At 40.1% G+C, this 18293-nt stretch overlaps 2 protein-coding genes across 2 annotated transcripts; one reads left to right on the forward strand and one right to left on the reverse strand.

Annotated features, from left to right (window-relative positions):
- Positions 1-1395: 1395 nt before the first annotated feature.
- Positions 1396-7815, reverse strand: eri2 (ERI1 exoribonuclease family member 2). Its single transcript, XM_006804332.3, has 9 exons — positions 7459-7815; positions 7141-7202; positions 6970-7050; positions 6750-6877; positions 6512-6668; positions 6195-6295; positions 5825-5906; positions 5654-5742; positions 1396-4910 (listed from the first exon to the last, which is right to left on the reverse strand). The coding sequence occupies exons 1-9, from the start codon at positions 7479-7481 to the stop codon at positions 3441-3443; spliced, it is 2193 nt and encodes a 730-aa protein (XP_006804395.2). The 5' UTR covers positions 7482-7815; the 3' UTR covers positions 1396-3440.
- A 584-nt stretch (positions 7816-8399) lies between these two features.
- Positions 8400-16741, forward strand: rexo5 (RNA exonuclease 5). The gene is made up of 19 exons (XM_087842495.1): positions 8400-8519; positions 9069-9341; positions 9473-9599; positions 9698-9809; positions 10004-10111; positions 10701-10789; positions 11197-11312; positions 11478-11616; positions 11878-11972; positions 12047-12149; positions 12229-12293; positions 13244-13331; positions 13547-13663; positions 13745-13882; positions 13979-14071; positions 14185-14545; positions 14634-14791; positions 16192-16301; positions 16389-16741. Exons 2-19 carry the CDS (start codon positions 9091-9093, stop codon positions 16441-16443), a joined length of 2325 nt encoding a protein of 774 aa, XP_087698621.1. The 5' UTR covers positions 8400-8519; positions 9069-9090; the 3' UTR covers positions 16444-16741.
- The last annotated feature ends 1552 nt before the right edge of the window (positions 16742-18293 follow it).

Consider the following 18293-nt stretch of genomic DNA (forward strand, 5'->3'; position numbering starts at 1 on the left):
ATGCTAAGAATATTAAGTATATCTTAAAATGTTTGCAATAATGAAGCATTTCAGTACAATGTAGACAAAAACAAAAAATAAAAAGACAGTTACGGATCGGGACTCCCCGATCCTTACTACGCATGTGCAAAGTCGGACCGTACAAATCGGGTCTACCCTGTCGCTACCCGATCCGTACCGGAAACCCGATCGGTACCCCGCATGCGCGAAAGGTGTCTACTTCCGGTCGTAGCGTTTTACGATAGTTATGGGTCAGAGTATCGGTTAAGATGTTAAGAATAATAAGTATCTCTTAACATGTTTGCAATAATGAAGCATTTCAGTACAATGTAGACAAAAACGAAAAATAAAAAGATAGTTACGGATTGGGACTCCCCGATCCTTACTGCGCATGTGCAAAGTCGGACCGTACAAATCGGGTCTACCCGATCCGTACCGTGCATGTGCGGATGTTTTCTTCTTCTTCTGTTCGTTTAATGGCAGTCTACTCCCCAGTGTACGAGGATACTGCCACCTGCTGACCGAGCGAATGAATCCTATTGTAAACTGAATTGGCGTCATTACAAAGGTGTGTTAAATTTGATTGAGTGATAATCGAGTGTGATTATGCTTGTCTATGTGGAGAGGATTGACTGGAATAGTGATGATGATGTCCGCTATCACTGTCAATTGTCAGTAAACACTTAATCTGGCTGCTGAATCTTCACGTGACACATTGCTAAGTCAATATTATTAAGTCTGTAATTAGGCGCCATTCTTCTTATTTTACAGCGCTGTTGTTCAATCGGGGAACGCTCTCTGTTGAGGAGAAAAGCATGATTTGTTTGTATACGGATTATCCATTGTTTAAATGTCCCGGTAGTCGAAAAGGAGGTAGAGCTGTTGAGAAATGCTAGGAGCTAACTGGGCGCTAACCGTATCATTCAAATATATTGAATGTCGCAATGTTGGCAAAGAGAGGAAGTGACGTAAGATTTGCGCATGCGGGGTACCGATCGGGTTTCCGGTACGGATCGGGTAGTGACACGTCCTATTTCACAAGCCTCACACTTCCGGCCTTAGCGGTCTTTAAGTACGCGGCCCTTGAGGATCGTTGAGGCTGCGTACTTTGAGGCTGCGTACTTTAAGGCTGCAGACTCTGAATTGGGATACAGCCATCGTATCAGATTTCCAAAAAATGACCACATTCTTAAAATAATACAAAAATAACTTTTTTTTAAAAAAACTTTATTTACAATGTAAACATTTGTTCTTGTTCACAATCTTTTTCTGTTAAAAAATGGTTAAAATTGCTATTGTACATTATATTGTTTGACAAGAAAAAACCCATATATTTAAAAATGTATTTGGTAAATAATAATAATCATTATAAGGTTGTTATATATTTGGGGGTCAAACTCGAAATCATTCCAAAACAATGCTAAAGTACATCCTGAATAAATAAGTGTTAAATAGTTTCCACCCATTTAATTTATATCAGGAATCAGTGTTTACAAATAACTCAATTTCACAGACAATGTTACACAAGAGTTACTGATTTCTTTTAGCCAACAGTAGAACCATAGATGGTAGAAAGCATGCATGTAGATTATGTGATAGTATAAAAAAAAACCCTGAACACTATCTGAAAGCCACTAGAAGTCGATGCCTGTGGTTCCAAAAAGTCATCCAGCCCTATTGAAGTCTATGGAAAAATCACCATGACACGACCTCTCGAGTTTATGGGCTCAGTCACTCATTTTGGAACACATTGAATAAATAAAGTTGTTTGTTTTGTTTTTTTAAATTTTGGTCACGGGATTATCTTGAAAACCACATTATTATTACCTAATGAGCTGTCAGTCAGAAGTCATTAGCCAGTGTGTGGTTTGACAGTCAGACCCGCCTTTCCTTGTCACATCTGATTTTTTGTAGTGGTGGCAACACTCAACTGGAAGCTTAAACTTCAAACTGGGACCATCTGTAACCATTAGGTTATGTCACAGTGGAAATAGTTGAGGAAATAATTATTTCAACCCCAGGTGAATCTGTAAGTTTGCTAGCTTACAAAGAAATGAACAGTCTCACATTTTTAATAATATTTTCATATTAATGGAGAGAGACAGAATTTTAACCAAACTAATTACATGACATTTATACACTGAATTGCTTGTCATTGAGTGAATTATTTGAGCTGCTAAAACTCAGCCTGTGTTCTGGCTCCTACAGATTCAAACATGACCTGACCGATTTTTAGGACCAATGCTTCTACCAATATTTAGCGATATAAAAAGCCAATATTCTGATACATTAGCTGATATTTATTTCAAAAATGCAATACAAGCAGAATTCCCTAACATTTGTTATATGTAGTTACTTTTTCCACACTCTGCTTATACCAGCTAGTTGTTTTTGTGATATTCTAAACACCAACAGAGAAGTTGCCCTCTGGTGGTCAATACTTTCTATACTCTGTTAAAGATCATGGTTCCTCTCTACCTGCAGACAAATATCATCAATTTTATTATTATAAAAGAATTCCATGGATCCTTGATTCAAATGTAAAATTATATTTAATATAAACAACATAATAATAAATTATTTTCTCTTTTGAGTGGCCCCAGTTATTGATCACTGCAGTAATGAATGAATCCAGTGTTTCCCACATGTGGGCCAGGGCCCCCTGGTGTGTCTCAAAGGTTCTCCAGGTGGACCAAAGTGATAACAGAAATTCAGTTTAAAATTATTAACAAGTATGTAAAGTTACAAATGTATATAAATGCCTATATTTATATAAAGAGTTAATTAAAACTGGTAATCAGAGGTGGTTAGTTTGTGATATTACTCATTACTCTGAGATAAGCTTACTGCTCTTGTGCCCAGGGACAGGTGGGTCATACATTGGCCATAACACTTTGCATATGACTGTGTAGCGTTAGCGATTTATAGTCTGTGTTGTTTGCATCTTTGAATAAAATTTTCAAGGAAGTGCATCACCTACTCTTGTGTTTTGATTAGAGTGAAGCTGCTGGGCTGCAGCACTCTTGACCTTGGGAATGGGTGAATAAAGCACCCAAGTCTTTAAACTACTTAATTTGCAGTGACTTGAAACAGATAAAGAAACTTTTTCTTTCCCAATTATCAAATCAATAATTTCAGTATTTATGATGCCAGTTAAACGCTGTAATTTGACAAGTGTTTAATTCATGAAAGGACAGCTCTGAAATAAGAGCCAGTGGAATAAATATGGCGTCCCTTCAGAGGGGATTTAAATGTCAAGAGGACATTGATCAAGAAATAAATCAGTTCGTGTCATCGGTGATTTATAAACAGAAGTAGAATTAACTGAATGAAACATTTCAAACTGTCAACCGATTGATTTTGCACGATTAACCATCTTTGAGCATTGATGCCATAATACTAGCCTTTCCACCAATAACACTAATGTATGATGGAGGATTTCAGTAGCTTTTCCTTAGCAGTGGCGTGTGGGTTGGACGATGGGACACAGTGGAGTTGAGCTGACAGAGTGAAACAGAGGATCCGACAGCAGGAGCGGCCGCTGATGCGCTCTTCATCACGGCCGACTCCCACTTAAAAAACTCGCACCCTTTCTCCATCCGTCCTCCGCTGCCTGATCGGCGGACTGGGCAGCAATAAAACCCTCGACCGTGGTTTGGACCGCCGTTTGACACAACCTGACACTTTGCACGACGGCCGCACGCGCACAATGGAGAAGTGATCTTCTGAGCTCCTCTCACAGAAATGATGGAACGGTCGGCACGAGAGGAGAGAGCGTTGGTTGACAAAGAGGAGAAGACACTGCCGTGTGAGGAAGGACGCAAGGGAGCTGTAGCTTGTTTGGTCGGCTCGGTGTAGATGGTAAAGGAGGATCTCAGAGTGTCTTTATGTTTTGGGATTTGTGTGATGGCGGGTTTGGGCCGGGCAAAGGACGTGTTGGGGGTGGAGGTTTTTTCTGGGACAAAAGGATTAGGCCTAATCGAACCGTTCTTAGTGGGAACATAAGATGTTTTGTGAAGTTGGAGGGAGGTTCTAAGTCCTGTGTTGCACTGATTTGATTTACCAATGTTAACAGTTTTAGGCAGAGCAAAATAAATATCTGAGGTCACTGAATGCATCATTTCTGTCGTTGTTCTGTTGTTCGTTTCTGTTAAGATACAACAATGAGATTTTTGACCTTTACTGGTAGAATCTGTGGTAATCTTTTGCATTTTAGAGCTCTTTCCAGTTGATTCTCTCATATCATCCTTCAAAGTGAGCCGACTTCCTGCTGAATGTGAAGTATGCTGCTCTAACCAATCATAAGATCCACTATCAAACTCAGATATGTACTCTGCATCACATTCATCATTTGCTTCATTAACATCACCCTCCAACACCACGTCGTCATATGAGCCACACCTCTCCTCAGTTTCCACTAAAAGCTCCGCACCCTCCTCTTTCTCCATGGATCCAAGCATTGCTTCTGTTTTAGAGACCCAGATTGGTGGAGACAGATTTGAAAAGCAGCTCACGGTAGTGGAACACAGAATAAGACTGCTATTGTTATTCTGGGGAGAAACACAGTTTGTAACAACTGAGGTGGAAAGGCTAGGGGCAGCCTCTGCTGTGACTGATTTCCTGCCGTGCCTCAACAGTGGCACCGTCGTGCTGTTCAGAAGAGTCTTTGGTGAGATCAGACTTTGACAGATTTGAGCAGATTCGTGAATGGAGCTTGGGTTTTTCTTTATGGCAAAGTTCTGAGCAATCTCCTCGGGACATGGTTGTTTTTGACAAGCTTTGAGGGGAATTTTAAATGATGAGTGTTTGCTACGGATGACTGTATTTTCCTTTTTATTCTCGTTAGGTTTTTCTTTCTTGTCTGCAGGACAGGCAGTGTTTCCAAACACTGGTTTGGCCATCACTGGGGTCTACAGGACATAGAGAAGATTTTAAATCAGTATCTGAATGGTACAACCCATTAACTATCAAATTAACTCTGGAAGCACTTCTTCCGAGTTACATAAACTATATTGCCCAAAGCATTCCCTCAGCCAACAAAATAATTGGGTTTCCAAACTCAGGTTTTCCAGTTATTTCCATGGATGCAGGTGTGAAAGAATGGCCTGCACAGAGTCCTGACCTGAACCCAATAGAACACCTTTGGGATAAGTTAGTGTAGAAACTCTAAGCCAGGCCTTCTCATCCAACATCAGTGTCTGACCTTACAAATGTGATTCCAGACAACGGTCAGAAATTCCCATAAACAGTCCTAAACCCAGTGGAAAGTTTTCCCAGAAGAGCTGAAGCTATCACAGCTACAAAGGGTGAACTGACATAAACCTCTTTGGATTAAAAATGGGACGTCACTAAAGTTCATATGTGTGTGAAGGCAGACGAGCGAACACCTTTGGCAATATAGTATACTTAGTTCTAATGTTGTCTTCTCTCCAAGCACACAAAATACAAACTTAAAGATATAATTTTATTAATAAATAAAATTTAAATCAGAACAACATTTTTTAAAAAATGTCCACAATCAAAGTGTTTTTGCACAGAGCAAATTTCCTTCATATTATTATCTTCACAGAGCTTTTAAATTTGGAAGATGATGAGGGATGCTAGGATTTCCAGAGTTGGGGTTCGTTATGGGCGACATCGGCCGGCCACTCACCCTCTCCAGGCTCCTAGTAACCTTCATTATGCACCCATCCCTCATCATTCTTGCTGCCAGCTGAGCTGTGTTTCGGGCATCATCTAAACCTGAGAGAGAAAACAAAGAAGGGTTAGGCCGTTAGGTTGATGGCCGTGTGCAATACAGAATTATCTACACTTGGTCACATACCAGAATGTTCTCTGCCCGAAAACTGTATTCCGAGATCCTGAAGAGCTCCATTCAGGCCTTTGGGTTTCCTGTTGTAAAAAAGCTGGAAAAACAAAAAAGAAGTTAGAGAAACAACCACATGAGCAGAGGTAATTAGAGTAAATCAGCTCAATTACACAGTCTGTGACATCATACATCTTAATAAAAATATGTACTCCTTTTACTCAGTTTACTTAATTTCACATTACTGTAATTACCATAAGTTATGCCCTTTTGGACTCACTTAAATCTGTATTCTAGTCTTTGTGCTTTTACCTTAAAACTGACACCCCTTTAAACATTTTATGCTTAAATAAAACATACAATAAACAAACAACAACGAAACTCTTACCCGGTATGTGCTTCTCAGGTCTATCCAGCTGTTGAGAACATCAGGTTTATGAAGCTGTTTGCGTTTACACTCGTACTGCAGACAAACTCCAAGATCCCAGTCTGACACCCAGCGGAGACCAAAGAACACAAACTTCAGTGCACTTTTGCTCATTTTATACCATTTAATACCTTAAATAGTCTTAAGAACTGCAGCAAATGAGCAGATTTAATGGTTCTCTATAGCTAGTTTAAAAATACAATTGGTGGTTCACCAATGTCAATTCATAGCAATGCTGAGCTTACAGATGTGTAGACCAATATACTGAAGACTTTTACCTGACCACGTGAGGAAAGTACACAGTTTTTGAGACGGTCCCGAACATCTCTGGTCTTTGTTGGCAAAGGCCACTCCCATTTCGAGCTGAAGGTTTTGGAGCCAACGGCTGAACCGCGAGAGACAGATCTGAAGCGGGATCCCTGCTTCAACCTGCATCTGTACGAGAGAGAAATAAAAGTTGGTTGTAATGTAACACAGAGCATGCTGGCATTTTTAAAACGTGTATGCTGCAGACACCTGTGTAATCCCAGTCAGCTCAGTACAGAAGTCAGACAGGATGGGGTGCTCCTGGGGTTGAACATAAGTGTGAAATTCAGACTCCACCTCCCCCGTGGACGTGTTCAGCAGAACAGCAGGAAACTCAACTGCAGGGAGGAAGAAAGAAAAGATGGGCCGGTGTTAAAACAGTAAGGACATCACCCGGATGTAAACTGTGAATGTCAAATCTGCTCCTTACTAATTTCATGGCTGCGGTTGTTTTTCTCTCTCCAGCAAGTGGACTCAAAGTCGATCACAATCAGATAAGAAAATATTTGATCTGAAAGAACCAGACAGTTTTCACAGCCATGATCCAGTGTTTAAAAAAATCAACTGTCAAACAAATCCGATTTGAACGTGGCATACTCACTTGATACCACAGATTTTTTCGACACAGAGGACTTGCTCCGCTGTCTCAACAATCCTAATTCCCTGCGAAGGGACGAAGATAAAATAGTGTGTATATCGTAACAACACCTGACCTGTATTTAAAGTTACAGTGAACCACAATTCTACTTTTAACTGAATACGCTGTCCTCGCAGATGTACTTATAGTATTTATCTAAAACAATATTGAAAAACGTAACTTGTTATCGACATAAACTTATTTGTTGCTTTCAAAACACGTTCCTTTGTTCAGTTTGTTTAGGTTAGCAGATAAGCCAGCAAACAGGCTAATTTTACTTACTTCGCCAATTTCTTTGTGGTCATAGCTGTTATTTAATTTTGCCACGGTGGTGTTTCTGCGACCGTCTTTCTATGAGAAGCTGTGAACTATAGCAGGAGCTTGACTTTGGCCATTAATTGAAAACTCGGGGAATTCGCGCTGTTTCTTTCAAAACGTCATCTGTAGCTCCGAGCTTGATTATTTAAGCCTGCAAGTCGGCAGGCATCACTGTAGATTCAAAAATAGTCGAGCTTCTGATGCCGTCTCCTATCAAAATAAAAGACCTCTTAACACTCAAAGCACCTCGGTTGTTATATAGTTAACAAAAAAACTGAACAGAAACTAAGACTAGATGTGTGAAAAATACTCCACTTTTGTAAAAACTTAAACAAAAATAAAAACGACTAAAAAACGTCGAATTAAACTATCAGAAACGGTTTTGTGAACTCGAAAACTGTTTAAAACAAAAAGAATAAAAACTATAGATGAACTATCCTGTTTTAGTATCTGTTTGGTAAAAACTTTATTACAACATGCTTGATGAGGCACTGACGTCGTGTATACTGAGATTCCGGTTATCTGCATGACTGTGAGCCAGCTGCTTTTAAAAAGTGCTGTGTTTTTATTGTAGTAACTTTGCGGATTTTCCTGAAGCTTGCCCCTGAAATATGCGCTTCATACAATAATAATTGAAAAAATTGTGAAAAATAACACTGAAACCATTAACAAATAAACAAACAAATAAATCTAAACATTAAAAAACAATAACTAAATTAAAACAAAGAAAATTCAGCCTGGAAACTAACTGAAATCAAGCTCAATTTCAAACAAAAGTCAAAATGAAATAAAAATTAAAAACTAACTAGAAAATGCTAATCTATAAACAACAATTCTGCTACATGCACATAGCCGTAGCTACTCGTGTTTTATTTTTAAAGTTACAGACCGGAAGTAGTGCTAGTACCTGTTTTTATTTGCACTTAGGAGACAAAACTAGTAACACATGCTTTAGCCATGTGTTACTAACTGAAGATATTGGTAGAAACATATAATTTTGGACTAAACCGGACCTATGGCGTGTGGTATTTACACAATTTTACCCTTATTATACATCTCATGCGGAGTTCAAAAATGATTTAAACTAAAATTTCAACTAGGTTGGGATTTCCTGTGTAACTGTGACTCTGATATAAATAAACTAACTAACCAGAAAGAGAAGAATAATAAAGTCGTCCGCTGAACCAGCATTTAGGAGCACTTTAATTTGTGAAACTGAGCTTCTGTTGATAACAAATGTTCGCTGTGTTTTCAGTTCCCCAGCTCTGGGTAATGGTGCTGTAAACGTAGCATAGTCTTTCTGTATTTTATTTTGGTTTAGCGCAAAGCTGCCTGTCTAAAATACACATTAAATAAACATGAAAATGAAAAAGCTCACTGACAGCGTGTGATTCTTAGCTGTTTTTAATGCCCACAGCTATATTAGTAACTCTAAAGTTTGAGCTCCAGCTCTACAGAACAAGGCTGCATTGCTCTGCACTCATTTGAACCCACGAACATTGCACATTTAAAAAGGAGCATCAGTAAATCTTGGCTCTAACCAAACTGAAATATGTTTTTGGTTTGCCTTCCAGTGTAAATATAATTGGCTGGAACATGGAGTCTTCCACAGTTGCAAAGTGCAAAGCAAAGAAAAGGAAAAACAGCACCCACACAGCTCAGGAGGAGGCTAAGAGATTCAAAACTGAACAGCGAGATGATGAGGTGCTGCAGTGTGGACCTGCCTCTTGCTTGCCAAGGGTTTCGGTATTGCCTGACTGCCTTCAGCAACCGATCGGCCTGAATGAACTGACAGAGCTGCTGCAGTATGCTGCTCTCGGGAAAACAGGTGGCATCAAAAAGCCCAGGTAACAGCTGCTGTACTAATGTGTTATCTACCCCATCAGCTGGTGTCAAAGAGTCCTCAGTAACTCATACTGTGCCGTTATACTCACATAATATTAATAATAATTTAAAATGTGTTTTTTCTGTCTACTAGTTGGTGCCGTCTCCGCCATCACAGAAAGGTTACAGGTGTAAATGTTGTGATTGTGGAGGACCTGACACAGAATCACTTTTACAAACACTACCTCTGTCTGCAGCACCTCAGGACCAGCTACACTTCTGTAAGAGGGAAAATAAACACAGCAAATCAAATTATTTATGAGTGAAGTCATATTTGTAGCACTTTAGCAAAAACATAAATAAATCTCACTTTTTTTAGAGGGTCACCTTCACGCCATCATCTGTAGATGTAGTATCTGGAATCTTGTCCAGTCAAGTTCCCAAACAGGACGGTTTGTCTGTCTCCAAACCAGATGAGGAACTGCAGGAAGGTGAGAATCCTGTAATGGATGATGGATTAATTTAGTAGTTCTGCTCCTATTATCTTTTCTTATTAATATTCATCATATTATTATACTGTAACATTTAGTGAAGAATATTCGATCTCTCTGGTGTTTTTGAGTTTTCATGTAATGTTTTTGCTCTTCTCTGTACCTGTGTTCACTTTTTCTGTGCACTGGTGCAGCGATGAAGAACCACCCAATCATCACTATGTTTGGGACCGAGAGGAGAGGACTAACAGCATATGTTCTCACAGAGGAGGAGATGATCAAGAATAACTACCCTGTTAAAGGTAAGAATTTTTCTCTTTGTAATATTGTGTCAACTAAGAGTTACATTTGGTAATAAAAAAAAATCATGAAATAAGAGATGAGAGGGATCTTTTTTCTGTCCATGCATTTTTTTTAACGTTGTCATGGCCATCCAACAAAAAGGAAAAAAAAAAAAATAGATGTTCATACTGGGATCAATCACAATTGTTTCTGTTTTCCATCCTTTTTTTAATTGCCACTTGGCTTCTTCTTGTTTCTATCTAACTCTTTTCTACTCTGACTGACAACCCAAGGTGCTTTTTACTACAAGCCGTAGCAACCCATTCATACAGAGCTTTATTCTGTGCTTCTGACCACTGATCTCTGAAGGATCAGGGCCCATTTGGGGTTTAGTGTGTTAAAACAGTAATCTGATGTTTTTAAAACTATATCTTGTGACAAAATTACCAAATATTAGATGGAAAAATAAAATAAGCCGACCTGGGGCATTTCAACATGAGTGCTGAGTGGCGAGATTTACTTTGAGCTTTGACCTTGAATATGAGTGGTATGGTGTTGTGTGGGCTCAGCGTCTCCTCCTCACCTGTTGGTTTATTTGTTTTCAAACAGGAATGCCCGGCTTTGAGGAATTTGTGTGTACAAACTGCGCTGACTGTGTGACTGACAGCAGCCCCCTCTTTGGAATCGACTGTGAAATGGTGAGAGACTAAAATATTTTGTCACTTCCCATTTTCCACGATGGAATCAGGTGGCATCACAGTGGTGCAGCTGACAGCTAACCTGTATGGCACTATATTGTGTGGCTGATTTTTGACTTACCCAACACTTTTGAAAACCAGATCCCAGATTAAAAACAAACAAACAAACAAAACTGTAGCACAATGTCCATTTCTTTGCCCAGTGTTTCCCAGCAGGGCAGCGTGCCTCTGTAAATAGGAAGCTTCCACTCAAATGCCTGTGTTAGCATCTCATTGACTATGCCTATGATAACAGCTGCAGCACAAAAGGTTACATCCATAACATCGATTTGTAGCTTTTTTCCTGCAATTTTTAGTATGATTGAGTTTTTGCATTCACTCACTGTTATGTTTATTTTATGTTTCAGTGTGTAACAAAAGATGGAAAAGAGCTAACTCGTGTTTCTCTGGTGGACGGTGATGGGAAGTGTTTAATGGATGAGCTGGTGAAACCTCCGAACCACATTCTCAACTACTGTACCAAGTACACACACTTTTTTATGGTCTCGAGTTTTAATAAATTGTTAACAGTCACATTATGTTTGTACAGGAATCTGTGTCAGTCAGTGTCATATGTTACATCTTATAGAAACATATTCATTGTTCTGTCTGAAATTCTTTCTCCAACACTGCTCGTATCTCCTGATAGATTCTCTGGTATCACACCTGTGATGTTGCAACCAGTAACAACGACTCTGCAGGATGTTCAAGGAATGCTTATTAGGATTTTGCCACATGAGGCAGTTCTGGTTGGCCATTCTCTTGAACATGACCTCATAGCTTTGAAAGTGAGTGATTTCTTTCAAACCTTCTGATGAAGTCATGGCTCACAAAAAAAATTATTAAAACAAAACACTGTGTGCAGTTTATTGGCAGCTTTTTAACATTTATCAGAAATGTTAGAACACGATCATCTTTACTCGGCTGAAGTAGTACTTTATTCCAGCAGTAATCATGTCCTGTAATTTCAGAGAAAATATCTTAAAAGAAATACTTCAGTTTCATTAACATGAGCTGTAAACCATGTTGCGTCTGTGCCCGCCCCGCAGCTCATCCACAAGCATGTAATTGACACGTCACTGCTGTACAAGAGGGAGTGTGGGCGAAGGTTTAAGCTCAAGGTTCTGACTGGGATCATACTGAAGTGAGTTCTCGTCCTATCTCTAAATATTTCTGTCCCACTGTGATCGATAACCTAATTTTCCACTCGTATCTCAGGAGGAAAATACAAACAGAAGATATGTTGGGTCATCATCCAACTGAGGATGCTCTGGCAGCCCTGGAGCTGGCCCAGTACTTTATCAAAACAGGACCTCGCCAGGTAGGAAATCATATTTGGAAAAGTACACGCACACTCACACACACAGGAATAATCTAACATTTCCTTTGCTTACTGTCAGGTTTTAGAGATTCACTGGACGGCGCTGTGGAGAGAAACAAGAGAGGAGCCCTCAGAGAGTCACAGGTACAACAGTCTCTATATTGTTAGCGTGCAGGTCAGTCTGTAACTTGTGTTTGGGTAACCTTAAAAAGAAAAAAAAAACATGGGTCTGACTAAAAACGTAAAACACAGTGATCCACTAAGCCATGCTGGGATTACTCATCCAGTCTTTCTTCCTTCTCGTCATGTGTAAACCCCACACACAGCAGAGGGTTTTCTTATAGCCAGGCATTAACTAATTATAAAGTGACCTGATGTAACCTGTAGGTGGAGCAGGTCAGAAAATTAACCTCACTGCGCTCAGATGCTCCCATTATATATAATTTAAGGTCAAATAACTTATATGACCCTGCTTGTCATTTACTGAGAGAGAGAAGGAGAAAACCCTGAACGAATAAACTCAATCTGCTGCATTCAGCTTCAAGGTGATCGCTGGAGTGGGTGAAACGGAGGAGAAGTGGATGAAATGGAATTGTAGAATAACAAGTGTCACTTTAGTGTTGCAGTTCAGGTCAAGTAGTTAATGTCCACATATTTTGCAGGTCTGCTGGTGTGGATTGTCTCATGTTCGCTCTGAGCTGAGTGAACTGTGTTTTTTAACCTTCAAGTTAAGGCAGTGCATTGCACACCTGAAAATTAAGCACTTGAAGAAATGTAGGTTTTAAAACAGGATGTAAACCTCCTGCAGTAAGCATGTAGGAACTGACCCATGTGACCTATTGTGTTATCTTCAGAGGTATTTAACACACTGTGAAACTATTTGCAATCGGCCTCCTCATCTCCATAATCTGTTTTTGTCTTGTTTTGGATCTCTTTCCATCCAGTGGCCTCAGCTACCAGCTAAGACTGAACAACTTTAAGAAAGTCTGAAATGAGAAAACAAATTTAGGCATTAAAGTCGTCTCAGAATACTGTGGATGGATTGAGTTGTTCACCTGCTGCTGACAGGTCCTCTGTCTTTCCTTCTTGTGCAGGTTTTCTGACGTGCTACACGCACTTGGACGTTCAGCAGCCTCTTTAGGAAAAGATTCCAGTCACAAGCAGTGTAACTCAGACAAAGAGGTAAGAAGTAAGGTGATGTCTCTTGTGTCTGTAATGAAACACTCGACTGAGCCCCCCAAAGCTTTTTAGACGTTACTGACTCCTCCTCCAATACATGTGAAAGTATTGGTTCATTTTTTCTTCTTTCATTTTTACACTCACTTTCCTCTCATAAACTCTTCCTGCTTTGTTTCTGCCCAATTACACCTAACTCATTATGCACCGCCCCCCTCCAGGTGCTTAAATCTTTCCGAAATCTGAAAACGCAGCCGTTCTTCTCCGTCCTTCAGTTTTCCACCTTGTCAAACCATCTGAAGAGTTACTTCCCTCGTCAGGAGCGGCACCATCAGATGGTGAGGCTTTTCGCCAGCGCTTTGATTCATTCTGAAGACATTCGCTTGCGTGTATTTACTCTGTCTATTTATTCCCTGCAGACTTGCTCGAGACTTCAGGACATGTGTGTAGTGTTTGCTGGGCCGTTCCCCACAGGCTTCTCTGACGGAGACGTGAAGCAGCTGTTTAGTTTCTGCGGAGCCGTTCGAAAAGTCAAGATGTTGAACACAGTGGTCAGGGTGTGCATCGCTTTCATAATTTCACCGATTTGCTATAAAACCAGAGCTGCGAAATTCTTCACCGTTGCTTGAATGCTTAAGTGTTTGATCTCCCAGGTACACGCAGAGATTGAGTTTGAGTTGCTGGAGGGAGCGATGCTGGCGGTAAAAACTCTGAATGGCCTTAATGTGCTCGGGCAGACTATAAAGGTAGCTCTCTTCCTTTTTCTTTTTTTTCCATTTGCTTCTGTTATTTATTCTCTTTGTGCTGCAGATAGGCCCACATTTATGCAGATTATCTCCAACTACTTGTTATTTTCTAGGTACAGAGGCCGGTGTGTGAGTCAATGCTAGATCTGGATGTGACTCTTAAAGCACTGATGGGTGACGCTCTGAATGCTCGTCACCTCTACGCTGTTAAAATGAACCACAGTATGACTGAGTGCATCAGCACTTCCACAAAAGTTAATGGGCATGTGTCAGATGCTGAATGCTTAGATGTCACTCCTGTGAAAACAGTAAACGGGCTACTTCCTGCTAAAATAAACAAATGGTTGCATCTCAATACCTCTAAATCTGAACTGTGTGAGGAGTCAGTCAGAGAGACATTTGGCCACTTTGGCACAGTGAAGAGAGTCATCCTATCTGCCAAGCCTAAAGAATCCACAGGACGTGCACGCATAGGTAAGGTGAAAACTACATTTATCACGCGTTGCACGTGCTGTGTGGGACGTTTGTGTACACTTCAGAGTCTAACGTGTCCGGCTGTCAGTGTTTGTGAATTCAGAGGACAGACGCGCAGCGCTCAACTCTTCTGAGGATCTGTGGAAGAAGAACTACCTCATCTGTCCATCGCTGACGCCGGTCCATTTGCCTTCATGGGTTGGAGCGGAGATTAAGGCGACAACCCACAGGCACAGCAGCGCTCAGGTAACGAGTAGATTGTTGTGATTCCAGTAGGTTGTCGTTCTTTTTTTAACCCTTTATCACCCGTGTATGACACAGGTTGCCTGGACTTGTTTCATAATTTTGGCTGTAAAAATGATCTTTTTGGAACCATTTGAATTTTCTTTCTAGCCAAAAATGGTTGAGAGGGAAGCCGATCAAAAAGCTGAAAGTGAGGGGAGTTAAAACAAACTGTTTTCACAAAGCGCGTGAACTCGCGGCCTGCTAACAGGGCAGAACTGTGAGTCATGCAAAGCTACTCCAGTCAAGTCAAGCATAAAAATATTGATCTGGAAATGTGCACAAAAAGGTCTCATTTGAAATGTTTGGGTTTTTTTTCCAAGGCTCTGAATTCAATACTGTTTTTTTCTTAGAACAAGTATTTCAACCATCCTGGGTCATAACACAGTTCTGCTGTGTCATGCTATAAAAATCCAAAGTAAAAAGGGAAAAAGGAAAGACTACACCAAGAAGAAACATCACACATAGATGACTTCACTAATTAAGAATATTACCAACATTATAACATAGTAAAGTCTTACAGAAGAATTTGAATCTCTGTTAGTTACTTTTATTCTATCTGCACACTTTCTGAACGTGTGGTCAGGTTTTATTGAGTTGAAATGTGACTAGTAATTAATTTCTCCCTCCTGTGCAAAATCAAACTGATCCCAGAATTCACACAGCGTGTCAGCACCTCAAAAGAGAAAAAAGAAAACAAGGCATGAATTCTAAATAACTCTGTAGAGCGCAGGGATAAAACTGCAGCCTGGAGCTCACAGTATATCAGGGTTACTCTGAGCAGAGGCCAAGTGACAGCCCCACTGGAGTTTGTTAAATTGGATTTAAGAGTACGAGAAACAGAAAGCTGGATAGCGCTGGGACCATGATTATCTTAAATACAGATCCCCATGGTGAGCGTGATAAGCTGCTGTGTTTAACGAATGGAGTCATAGTATGATGGATGTCATCATGTGGTTTCAGGATATCTCCGTGTGATTGGTTGATATAGATAGTGCTGCATTGTGTTTTTTTTCTTTTATAAGAATCCAATCTCAGTATAGGTTCATTTCCTGTAATAGTTATGCTGCAATATGTTTGTGCAGATGACTGCGCCTGGCTCTGCTGGAGGTTTCTTCCTGTTAAAAGGGAGTTTTTCCTTCCCACTGTCGCCAAGGAGCTTGGTCATAGGGGAATCATATGATTGTTGGGGTTTTCTTGCAATAAAAAGCACTTTGAGGCAATTCCTGTTGTGATTTGGAGCTATAAAAATAAAATTGAATTCAATTAGGAGAGCTAAAAGCATCTTTGGTAATTAGATTTTTCAGAATATTATTGATGTACAGAACATGTATAATGATGACTCTTATGTTTCATATGCGTAGGAACAGCAAATGGATGTCGAGATGAGGAAGCTAGACCGCTGCCTGCAGAAGCTCTTCAGATTCCTCCCGGCTGGCACCTTGTCTGTTGTTGTTTTGCTCGGACACGCCAGGTGAGAAACCCCGCAGCGTCTCTGCCTCATTCTGCCCTCCAGTCATACATTTCTGAACCATTTCCCCCCTGTTTTTCCTCCCCCTAGCACAAATGGTCACCTTCCTGGCTTGTGTCTAATGGAAGTCAAGCAAGATTGTTGAGGAGATGGAGCTGTCGGCTCCAGGATGCCTGAACCTGTGTCACCTGGATCAAATGAAATCTGTTCAGTAAAGTGAAACCTGAAGGCGTTGGGTTTTACTGAGACTTGCTCTACCTCAGGAATTGCTTTTTTAGTTTTGTGTAATGGGGCAAGTTTTTTTTATGGCCTTGAAATAATCAAAGCTGCAAACTAAGATTTGCCTTTAGTGTGTGGATCTAAATTGAAGAACTCCCTAGCCTAAGGGTATAATAAAAATATGATGGTTGTCATTCCATGAATAAACAATATTTATACATTAACCTGGCTTTATGTTGTGGTGCAATGATAGAAAATGAAGAAAAAAACTTGGGAGTCTCATTTATGAGGGGAAAACATGCAGAGGGATTATGCTGTATGTAAAAGGAAGATGGAATGATTTCCACGAATGTAATGCTTGAATTAAATACAAAACACATGAAGATTATTGTGCTGAGAATATAGGAACTTTGAACTTTGAGGGATTACATTTACAGACTAAAATTACACATTAAAGCAGTTCTGCTGCGACTGAGTGCAAACATTTATAAGCCAAACCTGCGTATAAATATAAAGGTCATTGCATATAAAATCCATCACTGCTTCTTATCTGATTCCCTCAGAGATAGCTGATGTTTTTGTGATACAGAAACTTTAGCGTATTTAATCAAACCATGCACGTCTGAATTGCAGGCCCTACAGTACAAAGTTATGCTGCGATATTTCTTTGGAATATATCCACACGAATATTTAAGGGTTGAAAAAGGCTGGGCATCAGTGCATGACTGATTGAGGTCCTGCTCTGTGGATGTGTGTGAGAACCTCTATCAGGATGTAAAATTGTTTAATCGGTGTTGTATGTTCAAAATAATAGATCCCAGAATTAATAGAGAACATGTAAGCGCCAATGCAGTTTCTTCATTTAACATTTGCAGGGTTAAAGAAATGATTGTGTTAGAAGAAATCACAGCTAGAAAAATGACCCTGGTATCAATATAGGTATGGAAATGCCACTAATCACAAATATATCCATCCATCCACTTTCTTCTGCTTAATCTGCTGTATGGTGACACGGCACCTTGAAAATTTGCACAAAATGAACTTTTTGTAGTATTCTCCTGTGAATTATCAGAAGTTAAAACAGGATACCAGTGCTTGTTTGCGCTCTGCAGAGGTGCCGCTTCCCAACAGGAGAAGGCTTCTCACCAAAACAGTGGTGAGTGGATTAGCTAAAAACTATAAATATATTAATATAATGGGCTGCATAGTGGTTAGCACTGTTGCCTCACAGCAAGAGGATCACTGGTTTGAATCGAGCATTTGGCCTCTGTGTGTGTAGTTTGTATGTTCTGAATGGTTGTCTGCCTCTGTGTTGGCAACAGACTGTCGAGCTGCTCAAGGTGTACTCCACCTCTCATCCTAAGGTAGCTCCACCGCTCTGAACTGCATAAATAGAACAGAATGCATGGATATTACATATGACGCCATGTAAATGCAGCCAGTAGAGAAGAGGAACTTCCACCAGTATCACATTATTTATTTTCTACACTTTGATGTTCAGCATTAGTTAATTTAGCCAGCAGGGTAGTAATCTCTTTCATCAGGGTGAGATCATTTATGATGTTAAAAGGGACAGGACGGGCTCCCTGTGACTTTTTACCAAACAATCATGTCACAGACGTTACACTGCTGCGGTTTTATTATAGAGTCTAATATATTCCATGACGCTGATGTCCAACACTTCGGATATACAACTGATTTAACTGTGTTCTCAAACAGAGCTCAAATGTGTTTATTTACCCTTAAAAAAAGTGGCACCTGTTCTTAAAACCCCAA

Source organism: Neolamprologus brichardi, chromosome 6, assembly GCF_056152115.1.
Source record: "Neolamprologus brichardi isolate AB-2024 chromosome 6, ASM5615211v1, whole genome shotgun sequence".
In the NCBI taxonomy this organism is placed as follows: Eukaryota; Metazoa; Chordata; class Actinopteri; order Cichliformes; family Cichlidae; genus Neolamprologus; species Neolamprologus brichardi.

Coding starts and splice junctions, on each gene's coding strand:
- eri2 (XM_006804332.3), bottom strand. CDS start 7,481: ATGACCACAAAGAAATTGGCGAA. Junction 7,203..7,458: donor ACCACAAAGAAATTGGCGAA/GTAAGTAAAATT, acceptor GTCCCTTCGCAG/GGAATTAGGATTGTTGAGAC. Junction 7,051..7,140: donor GAAAAAATCTGTGGTATCAA/GTGAGTATGCCA, acceptor TGGTTCTTTCAG/ATCAAATATTTTCTTATCTG.
- rexo5 (XM_087842495.1), top strand. CDS start 9,091: ATGGAGTCTTCCACAGTTGCAAAGTGCAAAGCAAAGAAAAGGAAAAAC. Junction 10,790..11,196: donor TTGGAATCGACTGTGAAATG/GTGAGAGACTAA, acceptor TTTATGTTTCAG/TGTGTAACAAAAGATGGAAA. Junction 14,792..16,191: donor ACAGGCACAGCAGCGCTCAG/GTAACGAGTAGA, acceptor TCATATGCGTAG/GAACAGCAAATGGATGTCGA.